Genomic DNA, 27,750 nt, shown 5'->3' on the forward strand with positions numbered 1-27,750 from the left:
TTCCTATTTATGTGACATTGGCAGGGGGTGCTTCTCAAAGCAGTATAGAGACTGTATTCAAATAAAACCAAAAGACTGCTTTCCTGTGAGACACTTACACCCACTGGGGACAACAGTGATTGTATATTACATCTACAGTATATTTATATCCTTAAAATTATTTCTAATAAATTAGTACTTGTTTTGCTACAAAGTAATCTTAACATATTAGTAAGTAACAGAAAGAATACAGTGATGAAATAACATATGTGTGCCAGACAAGATTTGGTTACAGGTATATTATTAATAATAATAATAATAATAATATTAAATCTGTATTAGGGTATGCAGTCGGGATGCCGACGGTCTAAATGCCAACCGTCGGCATCCTGACTGTCATTAGACCTACGCCGGGAGCCCGACACCCAGCTTACCGATCGAAGGCAAGCCGGGCGCGGATAGCCCCGGGAGGAAGGGTTAGGTTAGGGGCCCCCAGGGGGGACTTAGGGTTAGGCTAGGGGAAGGGTGGTTTAGGGTTAGGCTAGGGGAAGGGGGGTTTAGGGTTAAGCTAGGGGAAGGAGGGTTTAGGGTTAGGCACCCCGGGTGGAGGTTAGGGTTAGGCACCCCCCCCAGGGAGACTTAGGGTTAGGCTGTGATGAAGGTGGGGGGTTAGGGTTAGGCACTTGGGGGGGAGGTTAGGGCTAGCACCCCATAAGGGAGGGTTAGGGAGGGGGAGGGGGAGGTTAGGTCATACTTGCCTACTCTCCCAGGACTGTCGGGAGCCTCCCGAAAATCCGGTGCCGCTCCCGACACCCCGCAAGACTAGGTGAGTCCCCCGGAATAGATGCCGGCTCCCCGCTAACCCCCGCACCAGCCGCAAAAGTGGGCGGTGCGGGGGTGTGATGACACGATTCAGCGCGAATCGCGTCATCGTAGCCCCGCCCCCTGCCTTATAATGCCAGTAATATTTCTATTGTCCCTAGTGAATATGAATGCCTCACAATAAACCAGCCGATGAGGGGACGTTGAATGATAAGTTATCACATTTTAATAATGAAAATCTGTCGCTTATACACACTGATGGCTTAATATAGTTTATCAAGTAAATATGAGGTAGTGGGAGGGGTTATCACTTTGTGCCTCATGCCTCAGCAATGTCATTAACTGAATATTTGTTCTGAGGCCAAAAAGTGTCTGCCTCCCCTGTGCAGGTGATGGGGACAAACTCTTAATGTCTCAATGTTATCCTAATGGTTAGCGTCTTGTCGCCTTACACAGAGACACCATCGCAGACTGGCAAAGGAGTATCACAGACGTGTGGGTGCAAAGTAACCAGGCATCTCCGGTAAGAGAGGTTATATACGCTGCCGCTCACCGCACAATGCTCTATGGGGGAGGTGTGTCAAACCTTCTACAGAGGACAGGGGAAGAAGTTACCCAAGGCAACCAACCGGCTACTAGCTGTCATTTTATAGACGGTGCTAGGTAAATGGTACCTAGAAGCTGACTGGATGATATGAGCAACTTGTTTACTTTTGCTCTTTAGAACATTTGATACATCTCCCCCAACGTTCTGAGTTTTGTGACGCTAACAGGATTTTTTATTTTTTTTTATGGAGCCCAGGTCCCAAATTACACATAACCTTCCGCACCACCAACCAAGGGCATATCTGGTTAGACACCCCTTATTAGTGATTCTAGACAATAGGCTGAATGAATGAGAGACAATCAGGGCCGGTGCTACCATTAGGCAACCTTAGGCTTCCGGCTAAGGGTGCCGGCCACTGGAGGGCGCCACTGAGTCCACAAAATAAAAAAAAAAGGTATAATTCATGGCTGAGTGGCATATAATGAATTTGTGGCACAGCTGTGTGGCATGTTATTTAACTGGGGAGACTGATTCGTGGCATATTATGAATTAGAGGGAGCAGGGGCGGTTGATGAAATGTTGCGTAGGGCGCCCGTAAACCTTGCACCGGCCCTGGAGACAATGTTGTACTAAGGGAAGACGCCCTGGTACATGTAATGGCTATATACATTTCCATATTCCCGTATAAGTTCTGCTATGACGAAACCCTTACCGAGACGGAACCTCAATTCCTTAAAAATGCAACGTTCCCTACCTTGTACGTTCCTAGGCTGCCAATGGACACGCCGAGATATGTCATGATAAGTCAACTATATCGGTGACATTTGCATGGTGGCATGGTGGCTAGCATTGCTGCCTTACAGAGCTGTGGTCATGGGTTCTATTCTGACCAGGACCTTATCTGTGTGGAGTTTGTATTTTCTCATCGTGTTTTTTTCCAGTTAAGAGCACACCCACCCATCCTACCCTACTGTGTGTGAGTGGGCTAGAAAATCTATATTGTAAGTTACGATGGGGCAAGGGCTGGTATGGATGATTATTATGTACAGTCCTGTGTAATATGACTGGTGTCGTAACTAGGGTATTTGGAGCCCAGGACAAAAGGACCCCCCCTTTCTCATCACTCTGAGAACATGCACCTTAAAGCAGTGCCCCTTATACAGTCCCCCCTATGCAGTGCCCCCAGTATGCAATGAACGCAGTAGTGGTCCCACTTATGCAGGCCCCCGGTAGTGCCCCTTATACAGTACCCCCAGTAGTGGTCCCCCTTATGCAGCCCCCCATTAATTCCTCTTATACAGTGCCCCCAGTAGTGGTCCCCCTTACAGTGCATCCGGAAAGTATTCACAACGCTTCACTTTTTCCACATTTTGTTATGTTACAGCCCAATTCCAAAACGGCATAAATTAATTTTTGTCCTCAAAATTCTGCACACAATACCCCATAATGACAATGTGTAAAAAGTTTTTTTTTTTGAGATTTTTGCAAATTTAATTTAAAAAACACTAAGAAATCACATGTACATATGTATTCACAGCCTTTGCAATGAAGCTCAAAATTGAGCTCAGGTGCATCCTGTTTCCACTGATCATCCTTGAGATGTTCCTACAGCTTAATTGGAATCCACCTGTGGTAAATTCAGTTGACTGGACATGATTTTGAAAGGCATACACCTGTCCATATAATGTCCCACACTTGACAGTGCATGTCAGAGCACAAAACAAGCATGAAGTCCAACGAATTGTCTGTAGACCTGCGAGACAGGATTCTCTCGAGGCACAATTCTGGGGAAGGGTACAGAAAAATATCTGCTGCTTTGAAGGTCCCAATGAGCACAGTAGCCTCCATCATCCGTAAATGGAAGAAGTTCGGAACCACCAGGACTCTTCCTAGAGTTGGCCGGCCATCTAAATTGAGCGAACAGGGGAGAAGGGCCCTAGTCAGGGAGGTGACCAAGAACCCGATAGTCACTCTGTCAGAGCTACAGCATTCCTCTGTGGAGAGAGGAGAACCTTCCAGAAGGACAACCATCTCTGCAGAAATCACCAATCAGGCCTGTATGGTAGAGTGGCCAGACGGAAGCCACTCCTTAGTAAAAAGCACATGGCAACCCGCCTGGAGTTTGCCAAAATGCACCTGAAGGACTCTCAGACCATGAGAGACAAAGATTGAACTCTTTGGCGTGAATGCCAGGTGTTATGTTTGGAGGAAACCAGGCACTGCTCATCACCAGGCCAATACCATCCCTACAGTGAAGCATGGTGGTGGCAGCTTCATGCTGTGGGGATGTTTTTCAGCGGCAGAAAGATGAATGCAGCAATGTACAGAGACATCCTGGATGAAAACCTGCTCCAGAGCGCTCTTGACCTCAGACTGGGGCGACGGTTTATCTTTCAGCAGGACAATGACCCTAAGCACACAGCCAAGATATCAAAGGAGTCGTTTCAGGACAACTCTGTGAATGTCCTTGAGTGGCCCAGCCAGAGTCCAGACTAGAATCCAATTGAACATGGCTGTGCACCGACGCTTCCCATCCAACCTGATGGAGCTTAAGAGGTGCTGCAAAGAGGAATGGGCGAAAATGCCCAAACATAGGTGTGCCAAGCTTGTGGCATCATATTCAAAAAGACTTGAGGCTGTAATTGCTGCCAAATGTGCATCAACAAAGTATTGAGCAAAGGTTGTGAATACTTATGCACATGTGATTTCTTGTTTTTTTTTTATTCAATTTGCAAAAATTGCAAAAAAACTTTTTATACATTGTCATTATGGGGTATTATGTGTAGAATTTTGAGGACAAAAATTAATTTATTCCATTTTGGAATAAGGCTGTAACATAACAAAATGTGGAAAAAGTGAAGCGTTGTGAATACTTTCCGGATGCACTGTATGTAGGCCCCTTATACAGTGCCCCTTATACAGTGCCCCCAGCAGTGGTCCCCCTTATGCAGGCCCACAGTAGTGATCTGGGATCAATATGAATGACCGCTGGACCTATGTCCGGTGGTTCAAATCCCGATGCCGGAAGACCGGCAGCAGTGAAGATCTCGACAGGTGATTAAGGTAAGTATAACCCTCTCCCCCCTAACCCTAACTTAGGGGTGCCTAACCTTAACCTCCCCTCCTAATGCCTAACCCTAACCCTCCCGTCCCCGCAGCCTAAACGTAACCCTCCCGGGGGGGTGCCTAACCCTAACCTCCCCCCAGCGGTGCCTAACCCTAACCCCCCTTCCCCTAGCCTGACCCTAACCTTCCCGGGGGGGGTGCCTAACCCTAACCCTCCCTCCCACCGCAGCTGTCTGCGCCCGCCGCTCGGCTTACCTTTGTTCGGTATGCCGGGCGTCGGGCTCCCGGCGTAGGAATGATAGGCGTCGGGATTTTGACACCTACCATTAGTCCCCTGTCGGGATTGCAGAATCGGGAAGCCGGCGGTCGGCATTTCGACCGTCGGCTTCCTGACTGCATACCGCAGTGGTCCCCCTTATACAGTGCAAAAAGGCGTGGTCACAAGGTGCGTAGTCACTGGAAAATGGGGCGTGTCAACATGACAACCCCCCCTTTCTCGTCACTCTGGAAACATTCTTTTCCATCCATATGCATATTAATGCAGTGCCCCCAGTAGTGGTCCCCCTTATGCAGGCCTCTTATACAGTCCTCCCAGTATGCAATGCTCCCAGTAGTGATCCCCCCTATGCAGTGCCCCTTATACAGTGCCCCTGTAGTGGTCCTCCCTATTCAGTGCCCTCAGTAGCGATCCCCCCTGTGCAGTGCCCCTTGTGCCCCCAGTTGTAAGCCCCTTATATAGTGCCCCCAGTAGCAGTCCCCCCTATGCAGTGCCCCCAGTAGTGGTCCCTCGATGCCATCTCTCCCATCACCCACTGCGGGAGCAGGAAGATGGAGCTGATAAGTGAGCTCCAGCCCGGCTCTGGCAGTGGGCGCAGCAGCAGCCAATGAGAGTCTGTCTGACTCTCATTGGCTGCTAATTAAAACAAACATACAGCCGGCGCCGCACGCTGCCGGGCGCCTCCCTGCGTGCAGGAATCTCTCAAGTCCTGCGGCAGGGTCAGGTCTACCCTTAGCTTGTACGCAGCTTCGATGGCACTCGATGTTCCCGATGTCTACGCTGTCAATCAGGGCTAACGCGGGCGGCTCTATGCATTGCTGGGTGTCTGCTCTTTGTGCTGAGGTCTCCGTGCGTATGCATTGATTAGTATATACTCGCAGCGGCTGGGTGCGTGCGCCTGCTAGCGTGCGTTCCTTGCTGAATCAGGCCCATAGGTCCTTTATGAGAGGAAGGAGAGAGATTCAGAAAACATTACAAAAGTCGGTCACTGTCGGTGTCATTGTGGCTTTATGTGACTAGTGTAATGCATGTATAATATATGGGATGCTTGTTTGCAGGGATGGGAGAGACCATTCACAGACCCCGGCACATGCAAAGGAAATCAGGCCAACGTCAATCAGCTGCCTCTCAAAAATGTTACATTACAGCCAGTGAGTATTACAGACCAAATATATTCACACAAATGCTTTTCATTTTTTTTTTTTAAGTATTGAGATTATTTCTCAGTCAGAAATGTGGTTAAAATAGAGTAAGTATAGTAAAATAAATAAAGAACATGCTATGACTTCTGTGACTGGCAGACCACTGTAACATAAGATAAGACATTGTATACTAGTTATAGATGTAATTAAATTATTGCACTGCAATGCATCTTGAGATTTGAAGCTCTCAGGTCACATACATTGATACGGCGGAGAAATGCTGTTGTAGTAAATATTGTGTCCTTTGTTACTGCAGAACACAGCGAGCCAGGAGTCAGATTGTTTATCAGACTGGACAGAGATAAGAAGAGTCTCTGACGCATACTCAGACCCGGTGAGGGGACACATCCACCCACACAGATCCCCACCCATCTCCCAGGCCATATTAACAAATGAGAAGCATCACTTTAAGACAGGGATGGGGAACCTCAGGCCGTATAAAGCCCGCGGAATCATTTGGTCTGGCCTTCTGAGCCTTTTTCTACTAGCCTCATCTGGCTAGCAGGATGTCTAGAATGGCGCCCTGCAGCCAGAATCTATGCAGCAGTGCCGCCTGGAGCATCCTTAGGACGCTTTAGATGGCCACACCACTGCCCTTACAGCTCCCCGGAGCATCCTCAGGATGCTCTGGGTATTGCTGTTGTAATCACCGACGATTGTGGCCCCGTCCCCGTGTGACGCCACATGGAGGGGCGTGGCCTGCACTGGGCCCACAAATAATGTTATATATATATCAAAATGACCCTCGACAGAAAAAAGGTTCCCCACCCTTGCTATAAGAGATCACTTCTTTATGATTTAAGTACAGTATTTTACAGTGAGTCAGTAACTGTTACGTACTTAAGAGGTACATAGAATATTTGATATGGAAACTCATTTTCCAGAAGGTTCCCCCCCCAAAGAAAATAGAAAGATAAACATTTTAACGCATGTTAGTTTGGTGACGTCAGGTAAGTAGATATGATGACTTAGCTCCGCCTCATGCATCACTGTGAGGAGCTCTGCTACACAAGATAATGAGGGTAATGTCACATGCAGTAATGATTACTAAGCTCCTCCTCGGACGGACACTGTGAGGAGCGCTGTTATACAAGATAATAAGGGGAATGTCATATACACAGACATGATTACTAAGCTCCTGCTCCGACAGTCACAGTAAGGAGCGCTACTAGACAAGATAATGAGGAGAACTTCATATACACAAACATTATTACTAAGCTCCGCCTCAGACTGTCACTGTGAGGAGCGCTGTTATACATGATAATGAGTCATGAGATTTTAGGCTGTAATTGCTGCCAAATGTGCATCAAAAAAGTATTGAGCAAAGGTTGTGAATACTTATTGCACATGTGATTTCTTGGTTTTTTTTAATTCAATTTGCAAAAAAACTTTTTACACATTGTCATTATGGGGTATTGTGTGTAGAATTTTGAGGACAAAAATGAATTTATTCCATTTTGGAATAAGGCTGTAACATAACAAAGTGTGGAAAAAGTGAAGCGTTGTGAATACTTTCCGGATGCATTGTACGTAGCCCCCCAGTAGTGCCCCTTATACAGTGCCCCCAGTAGTGCCCCTTATACAGTGCCCCCAGTAGTGCCCCTTATACAGTGCCCCCAGTAGTGCCCCTTATACAGTGCCCCAGTAGTGCCCCTTATACAGTGCCCCCAGTAGTGCCCCTTATACAGTGTCCCTAGTAGTGCCCCTTATACAGTGCCCGCAGTAGTGCCTCTTATACAGTGCCCCCAGTAGTGATCTGGGATTGATATGAATGACCGCTGGACCTATGTCCGGTGGTTCAAATCCCGATGCTGGAAGACCGGCAGCAGTGAAGATCCCGACAGGTGACTAAGGTAAGTATAACCCTCTCCCCCCCAACCCTAACTTAGGGGTGCCTAACCCTAACCTCCCCCCCTAATTCCTAACCCTAACCCTCCCGTCCCCGCAGCCAAAACCTAACCCTCCCGGGGGGGTGCCTAACCCTAACCCTCCCTCCCCCCGCAGCTGTCTGCGCCCGCCACTCGGCTTACCTTCTTTCGGCATGCCGGGCGTCAGGCTCCCGGTGTAGGAATGATAGGCGTCAAAATTTTGACACCTATCATTAGTCCCCTGTCTGGATTGCAGAATCGGGAAGTCGGTGGTGGGCATTTCGACCGTCGGCTTTCTGACTGCATACCGCAGTGGTCCCCCTTATACTGTGCAAAAAGGCGTGGTCACAAGGTGCATGGTCACTGGAAAATGGGGCGTGTCAACATGACAACCCCCCCCTTTCTCGTCACTCTGGAAACATTCTTTTCCATCCATATGCACATTAATGCAGTGCCCCCAGTAGTGGTCCCCCTTATGCAGGCCCCTTACACAGTCCTCCCAGTATGCAGTGGCCCCAGTAGTGATCCCCCCTATGCAGTGCCCTTATACCATGCCCCCTGCAGTGGTCCTCCCTATTCAGTGCCCTCAGTAGTGGTCCCCCCTGTGCAGTGCCCCTTGTGCCCCCCAGTAGTAAGCCCCTTATATAGTGCCCCCAGTAGCAGTCCCCCCTATGCAGTGCTCCCAGTAGTGGTCCCTCGATGCAGTCTCTCCCATCACCCACTGCGGGAGCAGGAAGATGGAGCTGATAAGTGAGCTCCAGCCCGGCTCTGGCAGTGGGCGCAGCAGCAGCCAATGAGAGTCTGTCTGACTCTCTGGCTGCTAATTACAACAAACACACAGCCGGCGGCTGTGTGTTTGTCACTGTGTAATGGTGACTGACCTCCGTCAGGTCAGAACTACACTGACCACAGTGTCCTGGACTGCAGCTGGTGGCGCCAACAGTAAAGCATCCTGGAACCATCCATGTGTGGGGCGGCTTCTCAGCCAAGGGAGAGGGATCACTCACAATTCTGCCTAAGAACACAGCCTTGAATAACGAATGGTACCAAAACATTCTCCAGGAGCAACTTCTCCCAAACATCCAAGAACAGTTTGGTGAGGAACAATGCCTCTTCCAGCATGATGGAGCACCTTGCCATAAGGCAAAAGTGATAACTAAGTGGCTCGGGGAACAAAACATCGACATTTTCAGTCGGTTTGTGATCTGCGCATGCATTGCATTGTGCGTGCGCGAACAGGTTGCCGATTGACAGGCAGTGCCATTTGTGGGTGGTGACGGGGGTGGTCGATCGAACGCAGGCGTCCCTGTGCGTTCACACGCCATTACAGGGGCGTGTATAGCTTTATCTCAGGGGCGCCGCACGCTGTCCTGAGGCAGGGTCAGGTCTACCCTTAGCTTGTACGCAGCTTCGATGGCACTCGATGTACCCGATGTCTACGCTGTCAATCACGGCTAACGCGGGCGGCTCTATGCATTGCTGGGTGTCTGCTCCTTGTGCTTAGGTCTCCGTGCGTATGCATTGATTAGTATATACTCGCAGCGGCAGGGTGCGTGCGCCTGCTAGCGTGCGTTCCTTGCTGAATCAGGCCCATAGGTCCTTTATGAGAGGAAGGAGAGAGATTCAGAAAACATTACAAAAGTCGGTCACTGTCGGTGTCATTGTGGCTTTATGTGACTAGTGTAATGCATGTATAATATATGGGATGCTTGTTTGCAGGGATGGGAGAGACCATTCACAGACCCAGACACATGCAAAGGAAATCAGGCCAACGTCAATCAGCTGCCTCTCAAAAATGTTACATTACAGCCAGTGAGTATTATAGACCATATATATTCACACTAATGCTTTTCTTTTTTTTTTTTTTTAAGTATTGAGATTATTTCTCAGTCAGAAATGTGGTTAAAATAGAGTAAGCATAGTAAAATAAATAAAGAACATGCTATGACTTCTGTGACTGGCAGACCACTGTAACATAAGATAAGACATTGTATACTAGTTATAGATGTAATTAAATTATTGCACTGCAATGCCTCTTGAGATTTGAAGCTCTCAGGTCACATACATTGATACGGCGGAGAAACGCTGTTGTAGTAAATATTGTGTCCTTTGTTACTGCAGAACACAGCGAGCCAGGAGTCAGATTGTTTATCAGACTGGACAGAGATAAGAAGAGTCTCTGATGCATACTCGGACCCGGTGAGGGGACACATCCACCCACACAGATCCCCACCCATCTCCCTGGCCATATTAACAAATGGGAAGCATCACTTTAAGACAGAGATGGGGAACCTCAGGCCCGGGGGCCGTATAAGGCCCGCGGAATCATTTGGTCTGGCCCTCTGAGCTTTTTTCTACTAGCCTCATCTGGCTAACAGGATGCCTAGAATGGCAACCTGCAGCCAGAATCTATGCAGCAGTGCCGCCTGGAGCATCCTTAGGACGCTTTAGATGGCCACACCGCTGCCCTTACAGCTCCCCGGAGCATCCTCAGGATGCTCTGGGTATTGCTGTTGTAATCACCGGCGATTGTGGCCCCGTCCCCATGTGACGCCACATGGAGGGGCGTGGCCAGTACTGGGCTCACAAATAATGTTATATATATATCAAAATGACCCTCGACAGAAAAAAGGTTCCCCACCCCTGCTATAAGAGATCACTTCCTTATGATTTAAGTACAGTATTTTACAGTGAGTCAGTAACTGTTACGTACTTAGAGGTACATAGAATATTTGATATGGAAACTCATTATCCATAAGGTTCCCCCCCCAAAGAAAATAGAAAGATAAAAATGTTAACGCATGTTAGTTTGGTGACGTCAGGTAAGTAGATATGATGACTTAGCTCCGCCTCGTGCATCACTGTGAGGAGCTCTGCTACACAAGATAATGAGGGTAATGTCACATACAGTAATGATTACCAAGCTCCTGCTCCGACAGTCACTGTGAGGAGCTCTGCTACACAGGATAATGAGGGGAATGTCATATACAGACATGATTACCAAGCTCCTGCTCCGACAGTCACTGTGAGGAGCGCTACTACACAAGATAATAAGGGGAATGTCATATACAGACATGATTACTAAGCTCCTCCTACAACTGTCACTGTGAGGAGCGCTGCTACACAAGATAATAAGGGGAATGTCATATACAGACATGATTACTAAGCTCCTCCTACAACTGTCACTGTGAGGAGCGCTGCTACACAAGATAATAAGGGGAATGTCATATACAGACATGATTACTAAGCTCCTCCTACGACTGTCACTGTGAGGAGTTCTGCTAAGATAATGAGGGGAATGTCATATACAGACATGATTACTAAGCTCATCCTACGACTGTCACTGTAAGGAGCGCTGCTACACACGATAATAAGGGGAATGTCATATACAGACATGATTATAAGCTCCTCCTACAACTGTCACTGTGAGGAGCGCTGCTACACAAGATAATGAAGAGAACGTCATATACAGACATGATTACTAAGCTCCTGCTCTGACTGTCACTGTGAGGAGCGCTGTTATACAAGATAATGAGGGGAACGTCACATACAGTCATGATTACTAAGCTCTTGCTCCGACAGTCACAGTAAGCAGCGCTATTACACAAGATAATGAGGGGAATGTCATATACAAACATGATTACTAAGCTCCTCCTACGACTGTCACTGTGAGGAGCGCTGCTACACAAGAAAATGAGTCATGAGACTTGAGGCTGTAATTGCTGCATCAACAAATTATTGAGCAAAGGTTGTGAATACTTATTGCACATGTGATTTCTTGTTTTTTTTTATTCAGTTTGCAAAAAAACTTTTTACACATTGTCATTATGGGGTATTGTGTGTAGAATTTTGAGGACAAAAATGAATTTATTCCATTTTGGAATAAGGCTGTAACATAACAAAGTGTGGAAAGAGTGAAGCATTGTGAATACTTTCCGGATGCATTGTACATAGGCCCCCAGTAGTGCCCCTTATACAGTGCCCCCAGTAGTGCCCCTTATACAGTGCCCCCAGTAGTGCCCCTTATACAGTGCTCCCAGTAGTGCCCTTTATACAGTGCTCCCAGTAGTGCCCTTATACAGTGCCCCCAGTAGTGCCCTTATACAGTGCCCCCAGTAGTGCCCCTTATTCAGTGCCCCCTGTAGTGCCCCTTATACAGTGCCCCCAGTATTGATCTGGGATCGATATGAATGACCGCTGGACCTATGTCCGGTGGTTCAAATCCCGATGCCGGAAGACCGGCAGCAGTGAAGATCTCGACAGGTGATTAAGATAAGTATAACCCTCTCCTCCCCAACCCTAACCTAGGGGTACCTAACCCTAACCCTCCCGTCCCCGCAGCCTAACCCTAACCCTCCCAGGGTGTGCCTAACCCTAACCCTCCCTCCCCCCGCAGCTGTCTGCACCCGCCACTCGGCTTAACTTCGTTCGGTATGCCGGGGGTCGGGCTCCCGGCGTAGGAATGATAGGCGTCAGGATTTTAACACCTATCATTAGTCCCCTGTCGGGATTGCAGAATCGGGAAGCTGCCGGTCGGCATTTCGACCGTCGGCTTTCTGACTGCATACCGCAGTGGTCCCTCTTATACTGTGCAAAAAGGCGTGGTCACAAGGTACGTGGTCACTGGAAAATGGGGAGTGTCAACATGACACCCCCCCTTTCTTGTCACTCTGGAAACATTCTTTTCCATCCATATGCACATTTATGCAGTGCCCCCAGTAGTGGTCCCCCTTATGCAGGCCCCTTACACAGTCCTCCCAGTATGCAGTGGCCCCAGTAGTGATCCCCCCTATGCAGTGCCCTTATACAGTGCCCCCTGTAGTGGTCCTCCCTATTCAGTGCCCTCAGTAGTGGTCCCCCCTGTGCAGTGCCCCTTGTGCCCCCAGTAGTAAGCCCCTTATATAGTGCCCCCTGTAGCAGCCCCCCCTATGCAGTGTCCCCAGTAGTGGTCCCTCGATGCAGTCTCTTCCATCACCCACTGTGGGAGCAGGAAGATGGAGCTTCTAAGTGAGCTCCAGCCCGGATCCGGCAGTGGGCGCAGCAGCAGCCAATGAGAGTCTGTCTAACTCTCATTGGCTGCTAATTACAACAAACATACAGCCGGCGGCTGTGTGTTTGTCACTGTGTAATGCTGACTGACCTCCGTCAGGTCAGAGCTACACTGACCACAGTGTCCTGGACTGCAGCTGGCGGCATCAACAGTAAAGCGTCCTGGAACCATCCATGTGTGGGGCGGCTTCTCAGCCAAGGGAGAGGGATCACTCACAATTCTGCCTAAGAACACAGCCATGAAATAACGAATGGTACCAAAACATCCTCCAGGAGCAACTTCTCCCAACCATCCAAGAACAGTTTGGTGAGGAACAATGCCTCTTCCAGCATGAGGGAGAACCTTGCCATAAGGCAAAAGTGATAACTAAGTGGCTCGGGGAACAAAACATCGACATTTTGAGTCGGTTTGTGATCTGCGCATGCATCGCATTGTGCGTGCGCAAACAGATCGCCGATTGACAGGCAGTGCCATTTGTGGGTGGTGACGGGGGTGGTCGATCGAACGCAGGTGTGCCTGTGCGTTCACACGCCATTACAGGGGCGTGAATAACTTTATCTCAGGGGCGCCGCACGCTGTCCTGAGGCAGGGTCAGGTCTACCCTTAGCTTGTACGCAGCTTCGATGGCACTCAATGTTCCCGATGTTTACGCTGTCAATCACAGCTAAGGCGGGCGGCTCTATGCATTGCTGGGTGTCTGCTCTTTGTGCTGCGGTCTCCGTGCGTATTAGTATATACTCGCAGCGGCTGGGTGCGTGCGCCTGCTAGCATGCGTTCCTTGCTGAATCAGGCCCATAGGTCCTTTATCAGAGGAAGGAGAGAGATTCAGAAAACATTACAAAAGTCGGTCACTGTCGGTGTCATTGTGGCTTTATGTGACTAGTGTAATGCATGTATAATATATGGGATGCTTGTTTGCAGGGATGGGAGAGACCATTCACAGACCCAGACACATGCAAAGGAAATCAGGCCAACATCAATCAGCTGCCTCTCAAAAATGTTACATTACAGCCAGTGAGTATTATAGACCATATATATTCACACAAATGCTTTTCATTTTTTTTTTTTTAAGTATTGAGATTATTTCTCAGTCAAAAATGTGGTTAAAATAGAGTAAGTATAGTAAAATAAATAAAGAACATGCTATGACTTCTGTGACTGGCAGACCACTGTAACATAAGATGAGACATTGTATACTAGTTATAGTTGTAATTAAATTATTGCACTGCAATGCATCTTGAGATTTGAAGCTCTCAGGTCACATACATTGATACGGCGGAGAAACGCTGTTGTAGTAAATATTGTGTCCTTTGTTACTGCAGAACACAGCGAGTCAGGAGTCAGATTGTTTATCAGACTGGACAGAGATAAGAAGAGTCTCAGACGCATACTCGGACCCGGTGAGGGGACACATCCACCCACACAGATCCCCACCCATCTCCCTGGCCATATTAACAAATGGGAAGCATCACTTTAAGACAGGGATGGGGAACATCAGGCTGTATAAAGCCCGCGGAATCATTTGGTCTGTCCTTCTGAGCTTTTTTCTACTAGCCTCATCTGGCTAACAGGATGTCTAGAATGGCGCCCTGCAGCCAGAATCTATGCAGCAGTGCCGCCTGGAGCATCCTTATTACGCTTCAGATGGCCACACCGCTGCCCTTACAGCTCCCCGGAGCATCCTCAGGATGCTCTGGGTATTGCTGTTGTAATCACCGGCGATTGTGGCCCCGTCCCCGTGTGACGCCACACGGAGGGGCGTGGCCTGCACTGGGCCCACAAATAATGTTATATATATATATATCAAAATGACCCTCGACAGAAAAAAGGTTCCCCACCCCTGCTATAAGAGATCACTTCCTTATGATTTAAGTACAGTATTTTACAGTGAGTCAGTAACTGTTACGTACTTAAGAGGTACATAGAATATTTGATATGGAAACTCATTATCCAGAAGGTTCCCCCCCCCAAAGAAAATAGAAAGATAAAAATTTTAACGCATGTTAGTTTGGTGACGTCAGGTAAGTAGATATGATGACTTAGCTCCGCCTCGTGCATCACTGGGAGGAGCTCTGCTACACAAGATAATGAGGGTAATGTCACATACAGTAATGATTACTAAGCTCCTGCTCCAACAGTCACAGTAAGGAGCGCTACTAGACAAGATAATGAGGAGAACTTCATATACACAAACATTATTACTAAGCTCCGCCTCAGACTGTCACTGTGAGGAGCGCTGTTATACAAGATAATGAGTCATGATTACCAAGCTCCTGCTCCGACAGTCACTGTGAGGAGCGCTGCTACACAAGATAATAAGGGGAATGTCATATACAGACATGATTACTAAGCTCCTCCTATGACTGTCACTGTGAGGAGCTCTGCTACACAAGATAATGAGGGGAATGTCATATACACACATGACTACTAAGCTCCTCCTACAACTGTCACTGTGAGGAGCTCTGCTACACAAGATAATGAGGGGAATGTCATATACCGACATGATTACTAAGCTCCTCCTACAACTGTCACTGTGAGGAGCTCTGCTATACAAGATAATGACTCATGAGATTTTAGGCTGTAATTGCTGCCAAATGTGCATCAACAAAGTATTGAGCAAAGGTTGTGAATACTTATTGCACATGTGATTTCTTTGTTTTTTTTAATTCAATTTGCAAAAAAACTTTTTACACATTGTCATTATGGGGTATTGTGTGTAGAATTTTGAGGACAAAAATGAATTTATTCCATTTTGGAATAAGGCTGTAACATAACAAAGTGTGGAAAAAGTGAAGCGTTGTGAATACTTTCCGGATGCATTGTACGTAGGCCCCCAGTAGTGCCCCTTATACAGTGCCCCCAGTAGTGCCCCTTATACAGTGCCCCAAGTAGTGCCCCTTATACAGTGCCCCCAGTAGTGCCCCTTATACAGTGCCCCCAGTAGTGCCCCTTATACAGTGCCCCAGTAGTGCCCCTTATACAGTGCCCCCAGTAGTGCCCCTTTTACAGTGCCCCCAGTAGTGCCGCTTATACAGTGCCCCCAGTAGTGCCTCTTATACAGTGCCCCCAGTAGTGATCTGGGATCGATATGAATGACCGCTGGACCTATGTCCGGTGGTTCAAATCCCGATGCTGGAAGACCGGCAGCAGTGAAGATCTCGACAGGTGATTAAGGTAAGTATAACCCTCTCCCCCCCAACCCTAACTTAGGGGTGCCTAACCCTAACCTCCCCCCCTAATTCCTAACCCTAACCCTCCCGTCCCCGCAGCCAAAACCTAACCCTCCCGGGGGGGTGCCTAACCCTAACCCTCCCTCCCCCCGCAGCTGTCTGCGCCCGCCACTTGGCTTACCTTATTTCGGCATGCCGGGCGTCAGGCTCCCGGCGTAGGTATGATAGGCTTCAAAATTTTGACACCTATCATTAGTCCCCTGTCGGGATTGCAGAATCGGGAAGCCGGCGGTGGGCATTTCGACCGTCGGCTTTCTGACTGCATACCGCAGTGGTCCCCCTTATACTGTGCAAAAAGGCGTGGTCACAAGGTGCGTGGTCACTGGAAAATGGGGCGTGTCAACATGACCCCCCCCCTTTCTCGTCACTCTGGAAACATTCTTTTCCATCCATATGCACATTAATGCAGTGCCCCCAGTAGTGGTCCCCCTTATGCAGGCCCCTTACACAGTCCTCCCAGTATGCAGTGGCCCCAGTAGTGATCCCCCCTATGCAGTGCCCTTATACAGTGCCCCCTGTAGTGGTCCTCCCTATTCAGTGCCCTCAGTAGTGGTCCCCCCTGTGCAGTGCCCCTTGTGCCCCCAGTAGTAAGCCCCTTATATAGTGCCCCCAGTAGCAGTCCCCCCCTATGCAGTGCCTTCAGTAGTGGTCCCCCCTGTGCAGTGCCCCTTGTGCCCCCAGTAGTAAGCCCCTTATATAGTGCCCCCAGCAGCAGTCCCCCCCTATGCAGTGCCCCCAGTAGTGGTCCCTCGATGCCGTCTCTCCCATCACCCACTGCGGGAGCAGGAAGATGGAGCTGATAAGTGAGCTCCAGCCCGGCTCCGGCAGTGGGTGCAGCAGCAGCCAATGAGAGTCTGTCTAACTCTCATTGGCTGCTAATTACAACAAACATACAGCCAGCGGCTGTGTGTTTGTCACTGTGTAATGGTGACTGACCTCCGTCAGGTCAGAACTACACTGACCACAGTGTCCTGGACTGCAGCTGGCGGCACCAACAGTAAAGCATCCTGGAACCATCCATGTGTGGGGCGGCTTCTCAGCCAAGGGAGAGGGATCACTCACAATTCTGCCTAAGAACACAGCCATGAAATAACGAATGGTACCAAAACATCCTCCAGGAGCAACTTCTCCCAACCATCCAAGAACAGTTTGGTGAGGAACAATGCCTCTTCCAGCATGAGGGAGAACCTTGCCATAAGGCAAAAGTGATAACTAAGTGGCTCGGGGAACAAAACATCGACATTTTGAGTCGGTTTGTGATCTGCGCATGCATCGCATTGTGCGTGCGCAAACAGATCGCCGATTGACAGGCAGTGCCATTTGTGGGTGGTGACGGGGGTGGTCGATCGAACGCAGGTGTGCCTGTGCGTTCACACGCCATTACAGGGGCGTGAATAACTTTATCTCAGGGGCGCCGCACGCTGTCCTGAGGCAGGGTCAGGTCTACCCTTAGCTTGTACGCAGCTTCGATGGCACTCAATGTTCCCGATGTTTACGCTGTCAATCACAGCTAAGGCGGGCGGCTCTATGCATTGCTGGGTGTCTGCTCTTTGTGCTGCGGTCTCCGTGCGTATTAGTATATACTCGCAGCGGCTGGGTGCGTGCGCCTGCTAGCATGCGTTCCTTGCTGAATCAGGCCCATAGGTCCTTTGTCAGAGGAAGGAGAGAGATTCAGAAAACATTACAAAAGTCGGTCACTGTCGGTGTCATTGTGACTAGTGTAATGCATGTATAATATATGGGATGCTTGTTTGCAGGGATGGGAGAGACCATTCACAGACCCAGACACATGCAAAGGAAATCAGGCCAACATCAATCAGCTGCCTCTCAAAAATGTTACATTACAGCCAGTGAGTATTATAGACCATATATATTCACACAAATGCTTTTCATTTTTTTTTTTTTAAGTATTGAGATTATTTCTCAGTCAAAAATGTGGTTAAAATAGAGTAAGTATAGTAAAATAAATAAAGAACATGCTATGACTTCTGTGACTGGCAGACCACTGTAACATAAGATGAGACATTGTATACTAGTTATAGTTGTAATTAAATTATTGCACTGCAATGCATCTTGAGATTTGAAGCTCTCAGGTCACATACATTGATACGGCGGAGAAACGCTGTTGTAGTAAATATTGTGTCCTTTGTTACTGCAGAACACAGCGAGTCAGGAGTCAGATTGTTTATCAGACTGGACAGAGATAAGAAGAGTCTCAGACGCATACTCGGACCCGGTGAGGGGACACATCCACCCACACAGATCCCCACCCATCTCCCTGGCCATATTAACAAATGGGAAGCATCACTTTAAGACAGGGATGGGGAACATCAGGCTGTATAAAGCCCGCGGAATCATTTGGTCTGTCCTTCTGAGCTTTTTTCTACTAGCCTCATCTGGCTAACAGGATGTCTAGAATGGCGCCCTGCAGCCAGAATCTATGCAGCAGTGCCGCCTGGAGCATCCTTATTACGCTTCAGATGGCCACACCGCTGCCCTTACAGCTCCCCGGAGCATCCTCAGGATGCTCTGGGTATTGCTGTTGTAATCACCGGCGATTGTGGCCCCGTCCCCGTGTGACGCCACACGGAGGGGCGTGGCCTGCACTGGGCCCACAAATAATGTTATATATATATATATCAAAACGACCCTCGACAGAAAAAAGGTTCCCCACCCCTGCTATAAGAGATCACTTCCTTATGATTTAAGTACAGTATTTTACAGTGAGTCAATAACTGTTACGTACTTAAGAGGTACATAGAATATTTGATATGGAAACTCATTATCCAGAAGGTTCCCCCCCCAAAGAAAATAGAAAGATAAAAATTTTAACGCATGTTAGTTTGGTGACGTCAGGTAAGTAGATATGATGACTTAGCTCCGCCTCGTGCATCACTGGGAGGAGCTCTGCTACACAAGATAATGAGGGTAATGTCACATACAGTAATGATTACTAAGCTCCTGCTCCAACAGTCACAGTAAGGAGTGCTACTAGACAAGATAATGAGGAGAACTTCATATACACAAACATTATTACTAAGCTCCGCCTCAGACTGTCACTGTGAGGAGCGCTGTTATACAAGATAATGAGTCATGATTACCAAGCTCCTGCTCCGACAGTCACTGTGAGGAGCGCTGCTACACAAGATAATAAGGGGAATGTCATATACAGACATGATTACTAAGCTCCTCCTATGACTGTCACTGTGAGGAGCTCTGCTACACAAGATAATGAGGGGAATGTCATATACACACATGACTACTAAGCTCCTCCTACAACTGTCACTGTGAGGAGCTCTGCTACACAAGATAATGAGGGGAATGTCATATACCGACATGATTACTAAGCTCCTCCTACAACTGTCACTGTGAGGAGCTCTGCTATACAAGATAATGAATCATGAGATTTTAGGCTGTAATTGCTGCCAAATGTGCATCAACAAAGTATTGAGCAAAGGTTGTGAATACTTATTGCACATGTGATTTCTTTGTTTTTTTTAATTCAATTTGCAAAAAAACTTTTTACACATTGTCATTATGGGGTATTGTGTGTAGAATTTTGAGGACAAAAATGAATTTATTCCATTTTGGAATAAGGCTGTAACATAACAAAGTGTGGAAAAAGTGAAGCGTTGTGAATACTTTCCGGATGCATTGTACGTAGGCCCCCAGTAGTGCCCCTTATACAGTGCCCCCAGTAGTGCCCCTTATACAGTGCCCCAAGTAGTGCCCCTTATACAGTGCCCCCAGTAGTGCCCCTTATACAGTGCCCCCAGTAGTGCCCCTTATACAGTGCCCCAGTAGTGCCCCTTATACAGTGCCCCCAGTAGTGCCCCTTTTACAGTGCCCCCAGTAGTGCCGCTTATACAGTGCCCCCAGTAGTGCCTCTTATACAGTGCCCCCAGTAGTGATCTGGGATCAATATGAATGACCGCTGGACCTATGTCCGGTGGTTCAAATCCCGATGCTGGAAGACCGGCAGCAGTGAAGATCTCGACAGGTGATTAAGGTAAGTATAACCCTCTCCCCCCCAACCCTAACTTAGGGGTGCCTAACCCTAACCTCCCCCCCTAATTCCTAACCCTAACCCTCCCGTCCCCGCAGCCAAAACCTAACCCTCCCGGGGGGGTGCCTAACCCTAACCCTCCCTCCCCCCGCAGCTGTCTGCGCCCGCCACTTGGCTTACCTTATTTCGGCATGCCGGGCGTCAGGCTCCCGGCGTAGGCATGATAGGCGTCAAAATTTTGACACCTATCATTAGTCCCCTGTCGGGATTGCAGAATCGGGAAGCCGGCGGTGGGCATTTCGACCGTCGGCTTTCTGACTGCATACCGCAGTGGTCCCCCTTATACTGTGCAAAAAGGCGTGGTCACAAGGTGCGTGGTCACTGGAAAATGGGGCGTGTCAACATGACCCCCCCCCTTTCTCGTCACTCTGGAAACATTCTTTTCCATCCATATGCACATTAATGCAGTGCCCCCAGTAGTGGTCCCCCTTATGCAGGCCCCTTAAACAGTCCTCCCAGTATGCAGTGGCCCCAGTAGTGATCCCCCCTATGCAGTGCCCTTATACAGTGCCCCCTGTAGTGGTCCTCCCTATTCAGTGCCCTCAGTAGTGGTCCCCCCTGTGCAGTGCCCCTTGTGCCCCCAGTAGTAAGCCCCTTATATAGTGCCCCCAGTAGCAGTCCCCCCCTATGCAGTGCCTTCAGTAGTGGTCCCCCCTGTGCAGTGCCCCTTGTGCCCCCAGTAGTAAGCCCCTTATATAGTGCCCCCAGCAGCAGTCCCCCCCTATGCAGTGCCCCCAGTAGTGGTCCCTCGATGCCGTCTCTCCCATCACCCACTGCGGGAGCAGGAAGATGGAGCTGATAAGTGAGCTCCAGCCCGGCTCTGGCAGTGGGTGCAGCAGCAGCCAATGAGAGTCTGTCTAACTCTCATTGGCTGCTAATTACAACAAACATACAGCCAGCGGCTGTGTGTTTGTCACTGTGTAATGGTGACTGACCTCCGTCAGGTCAGAACTACACTGACCACAGTGTCCTGGACTGCAGCTGGCGGCACCAACAGTAAAGCATCCTGGAACCATCCATGTGTGGGGCGGCTACTCAGCCAAGGGAGTGGGATCACTCACAATTCTGCCTAAGAACACAGCCATGAATAACGAATGGTACCAAAACATTCTCCAGGAGCAACTTCTCCCAACCATCCAAGAACAGTTGGTGAGGAACAATGCCTCTTCCAGCATGATGGAGCACCTTGTCATAAGGCAAAAGTGATAACTAAGTGGCTCGGGGAACAAAACATCGACATTTTGAGTCGGTTTGTGATCTGCGCATGCATCGCATTGTGCGTGCGCGAACAGATCGCCGATTGACAGGCAGTGCCATTTGTGGGTGGTGACGGGGGTGGTCGATCGAACGCAGGTGTGCCTGTGCGTTCACACGACATTACAGGGGCGTGCATAACTTTATCTCAGGGGCGCCGCACGCTGTCCTGAGGCAGGGTCAGGTCTACCCTTAGCTTGTACGCAGCTTCGATGGCACTCGATGTTCCCGATGTTTACGCTGTCAATCACAGCTAAGGCGGGCGGCTCTATGCATTGCTGGGTGTCTGCTCTTTGTGCTGCGGTCTCCGTGCATATTAGTATATACTCGCAGCGGCTGGGTGCGTGCGCCTGCTAGCGTGCGTTCCTTGCTGAATCAGGCCCATAGGTCCTTTATGAGAGGAAGGAGAGAGATTCAGAAAACATTACAAAAGTCGGTCACTGTCGGTGTCATTGTGGCTTTATGTGACTAGTGTAATGCATGTATAATATATAGGATGCTTGTTTGCAGGGACGGGAGAGACCATTCACAGACCCAGACACATGCAAAGGAAATCAGGGCAACATCAATCAGCTGCCTCTCAAAAATGTTACATTACAGCCAGTGAGTATTATAGACCATATATATTCACACTAATGCTTTTCATTTTTTTTTTTTTAAGTATTGAGATTATTTCTCAGTCAAAAATGTGGTTAAAATAGAGTAAGTATAGTAAAATAAATAAAGAACATGCTCTGACGTCTGTGACTGGCAGACCACTGTAACATAAGATAAGACATTGTATACTAGTTATAGTTGTAATTAAATTATTGCACTGCAATGCATCTTGAGATTTGAAGCTCTCAGGTCACATACATTGATACGGCGGAGAAACGCTGTTGTAGTAAATATTGTGTCCTTTGTTACTGCAGAACACAGCGAGCCAGGAGTCAGATTGTTTATCAGACTGGACAGAGATAAGAAGAGTCTCTGACGCATACTCGGACCCGGTGAGGGGACACATCCACCCACACAGATCCCCACCCATCTCCCTGGCCATATTAACAAATGAGAAGCATCACTTTAAGACAGGGATGGGAAACCTCAGGCCGTATAAAGCCCGCAGAATAATTTGGTCTAGCCCTCTGAGCTTTTTTCTACTAGCCTCATCTGGCTAACAGGATGTCTAGAATGGCGCCCTGCAGCCAGAATCTATGCAGCAGTGCTGCCTGGAGCATCCTTATTACGCTTCAGATGGCCACACCACTGCCCTTACAGCTCCCCGGAGCATCCTCAGGATGCTCTGGGTATTGCTGTTGTAATCACCGGCGATTGTGGCCCCGTCCCCGTGTGACGCCACACGGAGGGGCGTGGCCTGCACTGGGCCCACAAATAATGTTATATATATATATCAAAATGACCCTCGACAGAAAAAAGGTTCCCCACCCTTGCTGTAAGAGATCACTTCCTTTTGATTTAAGTACAGTATTTTACAGTGAGTCAGTAACTGTTACGTACTTAAGAGGTACATAGAATATTTGATATGGAAACTCATTATCCAGAAGGTTCCCCCCCCAAAGAAAATAGAAAGATAAAAATTTTAACGCATGTTAGTTTGGTGACGTCAGGTAAGTAGATATGATGACTTAGCTCCGCCTCGTGCATCACTGTGAGGAGCTCTGCTACACAAGATAATGAGGGTAATGTCACATACAGTAATGATTACTAAGCTCCTGCTCCAACAGTCACAGTAAGGAGTGCTACTAGACAAGATAATGAGGAGAACTTCATATACACAAACATTATTACTAAGCTCCTCCTCGGACTGTCACTGTGAGGAGCGCTGTTATACAAGATAATGAGTCATGATTACCAAGCTCCTGCTCCGACAGTCACTGTGAGGAGCGCTGCTATACAAGATAATGAGGGGAATGTCATATACACAAACATTATTACTAAGCTCCTCCTCGGACGGACACTTGGAGGAGCGCTGTTATACAAGATAATGAGTCATGATTACCAATCTCCGACAGTCACTGTGAGGAGTGCTGCTACACAAGATAATAAGGGGAATGTCACATACAGACATGATTACTAAGCTCTTCCTACGACTGTCACTGTGAGGAGCGCTGCTACACAAGATAATGTGGGGAATGTCATATACTCAGACATGATTACTAAGCTCCTGCTCCAACAGTCATTGTAAGGAGCATTGTTAAACGAGATAATGAGGGCAATTTCATATATACAGTCATGATTACTCAACTCCTCCGATTGTCACTGTGAGGAGTGCTGCTACACAAGATAATGAGGGTAACATCACATACAGTCATGATTACTAAGCTCCTGCTCCAACAGTCACTGTAAGCAGCGCTGCTACATAAGATAATAAGGGGAACGTCATATACAGTCATGATTACTAAGCTCCTCCTCCTACTGTCACTGTGAGGAGCTCTTCTACACTACATCATTTGTTCATACAGGAAGAATCATGTGCGTAAATGCGTGTTACACTAGCAGCAGTTTAGATAAAGAAATAGTTGTAATTATTTGAGGGCTGGCTTTAAAAGTACACAGGACTTTGAAATTACATTTTTACCAAAGGACACACACAACTCTAGTCCACGCCATCTGTAAACGGTCACCAAAGCCATACTTTCACTTTCTGGATCTACGTTACAGGGCTACTCAGGGAGCTCCACAATAAGTGGCGACAGTACGGATGGTTCCGATGACAGCGAATCAGAGGATATCTATGACACACCACGACCTGTACGTATGGTAATACAGTCTATCCCAGTGGTTCTCAAACTCGGTCCTCTAGACCCCACACAGATCATGTTTTCTAGGTTACCCAGCAGGTGCACAGGTGTACTCATTACTCACTGATACATTTTAAAAGATCCACAGGATGGAGCTAATTAATTCACTTATGATGCTGTAAAGAGACCTAGAAAACTATCACTGTTTGGGGTCCTGAGGAGCGAGTTTGAGAACCTGTGGTCTATCCCATCTTCCTGCGTGCCTACACTGCAAAGTCACTCGTAGGTTCTGATATCAGACGGTGGATTGTGCATAGTGGTGAAATATACTTTATCTTTAACAGCAGAGCAAACGAAAGTCGGAGAGCTCTGCTGACCAGGAGGTAACCTGCGACCTCGATTCATCAGACAAAAATATCTACATAAGGATAGGCTCAGGGTAAGTGTGATACAGCTACTGTAGGCCATTGGCTAGAGGTTGAGCCACCTGAGCAATCCTATCACTGGGGGGAATTCAATTGTTTTATCACGGTGTCAGGGGCGGATTGGGCCACCGGGTCGGTTCCCGCTGGGCCAGTCCCCACAGTCTCCGGCAGCACTGTGTTTTTACCTGTGATAAACTTGTGTTTAGGTGTGATAAAATTTAGTCACAATTCAATTGAACATTTTTTGGTCGTGACAATTGTGATTTATCACGCCTAAAATTTCAGCCTATCTGTAACATGGCCAGGGCTATTCAATTGTTGTAAATTTGGCGTGATAAAAAATATTGGTCGACCTATTTTTCACATTATCACCGGTCAGTTCTCACCAGCCCTAGAGTGTGAGAGAGTTTTGAATGAAAAGTATTTTAATATTAGAATTTTATAAAAAATTCACTGGTATGCTATTTCTGAAGGTTGAATATCATTGATTTAATCAAATATTTCAATAAAATGACTTTTTGTAGGGACAAAGGGCCGGATTCAGAGCTGGACGCAATTAGCGCTCGCTCGTTCAGAAAAAGGGGGTGGCTATTCAAATGAACCATTCGCTCTTTGCGGTCTGTTGCCGCCTCCATGTCTGAACGAGCGAACAAAACATGTGTACGTTTATTTGAAAAATACGCCCCCTGGCCGCTCACACCATACGTCATGTCCGCTATTTATTAGATTAATCGAGTACATCGAACAGCGTATGAACTGCTCGCTATTCTTGTGGTTGGTTTTTCCTACCACAATCTTGCGAGCAGTTCTGACTTTAAAATAACCAAGTGACGTGGTCAATGACGCTGCTGTTTTAATTATGCACACCCATAAAACGCCCGTTTTGACCTTTAAGCACGCCTGCGTTCTGAATTCCACTCCCCGTTTTCAAGCACCTTCCCCTGTTACCACCCACAAACGCCTCCCTCTGTCACTCAAAATAACAGACATTCGCTATTTAGCGAACAAATGATTTTTGGCCGCATTGACTGGCATCCGTACGCATGCGCAGATGAGCGAACATCGCTCATAACGAACGAGCGGCCGCTTACAAGCGGCTCTGAATGAGGGCCAAAGTACAGGGAAAAAGTAAGCCGTGTGGGGAGTGGGAAGGTGATCAGGATGTAGCCGATGGGTTGGGTATGAAATCCCGGCTGTCGGGATGCCACGGGTCAGAATACCAACAGCAGCATCCCGACACCCATACGGTATCAAGATAAGTCTAACCCTAACCCCTACCCTAATCCTCCCTCCCCGGTGCCTAACCCTAACCCTTCCCCTAGTGCCTAACCCTAACCTCCCCCTAACACCCCGATACTTACCTTCGGGATGATGCAGTGGCCCTATATACAGTTACCCCAGTAGTGCCCCTTATGCAATGCCCCCTTATAGGTTGCCCCCACTAGTGCCCCTCATCCAATGCAACTTTATACAGTGCCCCCAGTATTGCCTCTTATACAGTGTCCACAGTAATGGTCCCCCCTATGCAATGCCCCTTATAGAGAGCCACCTTTAGAGGTCCTCCCGATGCAGTGCCCCTTATAGAGTGCCCCCAGTAGTGGCTCATATAGGATGCCCCCAGTAGTCCTCCCCTATGCAGTGCCCCCCTATACATTTCCCCAGGTAGTGGTCCCCCCTATGCAGTGCCCCTTATGCCCCCAGTAGTGGTTCCCCCTATGCAATGCCCCTTATAGATTGCCCCCATTAGAGGTCCTCCTGATGCAGTGCCCCTTATAGAGTGCCTCCATTAGTGGTCCCAGTAGTGTTCCCCCCTATTTCACTTGTAGTGCCCACAGTTTAGGTCCTCCCTGTGCAGTGCCGAGTGCCCCCAGTAGTGTTTCCAGTGCCCCTTATAGTGCCCTCAGTTTAGGTCCTCCTTATGAAGTGCCCCCAATAGTGTCCCCATATGTATTGTCCCTTAGAGTGCCCCCAGAAGTTGTCCCCCATGCCCATTAGACATACACAAACAAATACAATACTTACCTTAATCCCCTCTCCTGTACCCGCCGGCCGCACCTCTGTCCTCCAACGTCTCTTCACCCACGGCGGGAGCTGGAAGGCTGGCTCTAGAGTGAGCTCCTGTCCGTCTCCGCCCGTGGGTGTTTGGCTGCTAAAACAAGTTTGTATTAGCAGCCAAGCACCCACGGGTGGAGCTGGGACTGGAGCTCACCCTTACGGCTCCCGGCTTCTGCCGTGGGTGAAATACGATACTTACCTTGATCCCCGCTCCTGCACCCGCCGCCATCCGCAACTCTGTCCTCCCACGTCTTTTCACCCACGGTGGGAGCCAGAAGGCTGGCTCGGGAATGAGCTCCAGCCCAGCTCTGCCCGTGGGTGAAGAGACGGTGGAGGACAGAGTTGCGGACGGCGGCGGCAGGTGCAGGAGCGGGGATCAAGGTAAGTATTGTATTTGTATATTTGTAACGGGCATGGGGGACCACTTCTGGGGACACTCTAAGGAACAATACATTTGGGGGGACTGTACTGGGGGGCACTACTGTGGCCATTTCATAGTGAGGACCTAAACTGGGGGGCGCCAGTGTTTTGGTTTGTAGTGCGCTGTGCACTACACACAGGTTACCTTAATGTCGGGAAACTGGGTCTGGCTGGGCACACATTTAACAAGGCGTGCAGAAAGGTTCATCGCCGCCCACCAAGTTTACACGCCCACATGACACACATTTGAATTGTGACCTAACCAGCAGGCTGGCTAGCCGCGATGACGGGGAAGAAACAGGGCAGTGAAATAGCACGCCCAAAAAGACCCAATTGAATTCTCCTCCATGTCTCTGTTTGTTAGAGCTCGGTGGTTTATGTGGATGTTCTCAGCTATCATTCAGCCCATCATTAAATTGCTGTCCAGCTGTCCTCTACCAGTATAATTACACTTATTCCTTATTCAGGTGTGCCAAAGAGACTATCAACTGTCCACCAAAGCCACCGCGGCAGACATCCAAACTCACAGACCCACACAGGTACTGCAAAACCCATGGAAGCAGACTGAAGAGAGTTTACATTCTAAAAGTGATGTAGTAAGTGCATCTGAGTAGGTATTCTATAACTGACATACTGCGATAAGGGAGGACACACATTATTTTGAATATTACATTAAACATTGTTTTTTCAAGCCGCGTAGTGGCTGCGTTTCATATGAAGGGTACACTTCCATTTTAATTTTTAAGTG

The 27,750-nt window shown here is 48.3% G+C and overlaps 1 protein-coding gene across 1 annotated transcript in view; it reads left to right on the forward strand.

The window, feature by feature from the left end:
• LOC148513798 (uncharacterized) overlaps positions 1-27,750 on the forward strand; it is a 61,371-nt gene that overhangs the window by 25,906 nt on the left and 7,715 nt on the right. The window contains exons 6-19 of the mRNA XM_088481339.1: positions 1,258-1,324; positions 5,750-5,842; positions 6,150-6,227; positions 9,481-9,573; positions 9,883-9,960; positions 13,733-13,825; positions 14,134-14,211; positions 17,799-17,891; positions 18,200-18,277; positions 21,872-21,964; positions 22,273-22,350; positions 24,023-24,112; positions 24,447-24,541; positions 27,470-27,598. Of these exons, the coding sequence (XP_088337465.1) occupies positions 1,258-1,324; positions 5,750-5,842; positions 6,150-6,227; positions 9,481-9,573; positions 9,883-9,960; positions 13,733-13,825; positions 14,134-14,211; positions 17,799-17,891; positions 18,200-18,277; positions 21,872-21,964; positions 22,273-22,350; positions 24,023-24,112; positions 24,447-24,541; positions 27,470-27,598 (1,236 nt within the window). The remainder of the gene's footprint in view (positions 1-1,257; positions 1,325-5,749; positions 5,843-6,149; positions 6,228-9,480; positions 9,574-9,882; positions 9,961-13,732; positions 13,826-14,133; positions 14,212-17,798; positions 17,892-18,199; positions 18,278-21,871; positions 21,965-22,272; positions 22,351-24,022; positions 24,113-24,446; positions 24,542-27,469; positions 27,599-27,750) is intronic.

The sequence above is a fragment of the Taudactylus pleione genome, unplaced genomic scaffold, assembly GCF_031769625.1.
Source record: "Taudactylus pleione unplaced genomic scaffold, aTauple2 ptg000269l, whole genome shotgun sequence".
Lineage (NCBI taxonomy): Eukaryota > Metazoa > Chordata > Amphibia > Anura > Myobatrachidae > Taudactylus > Taudactylus pleione.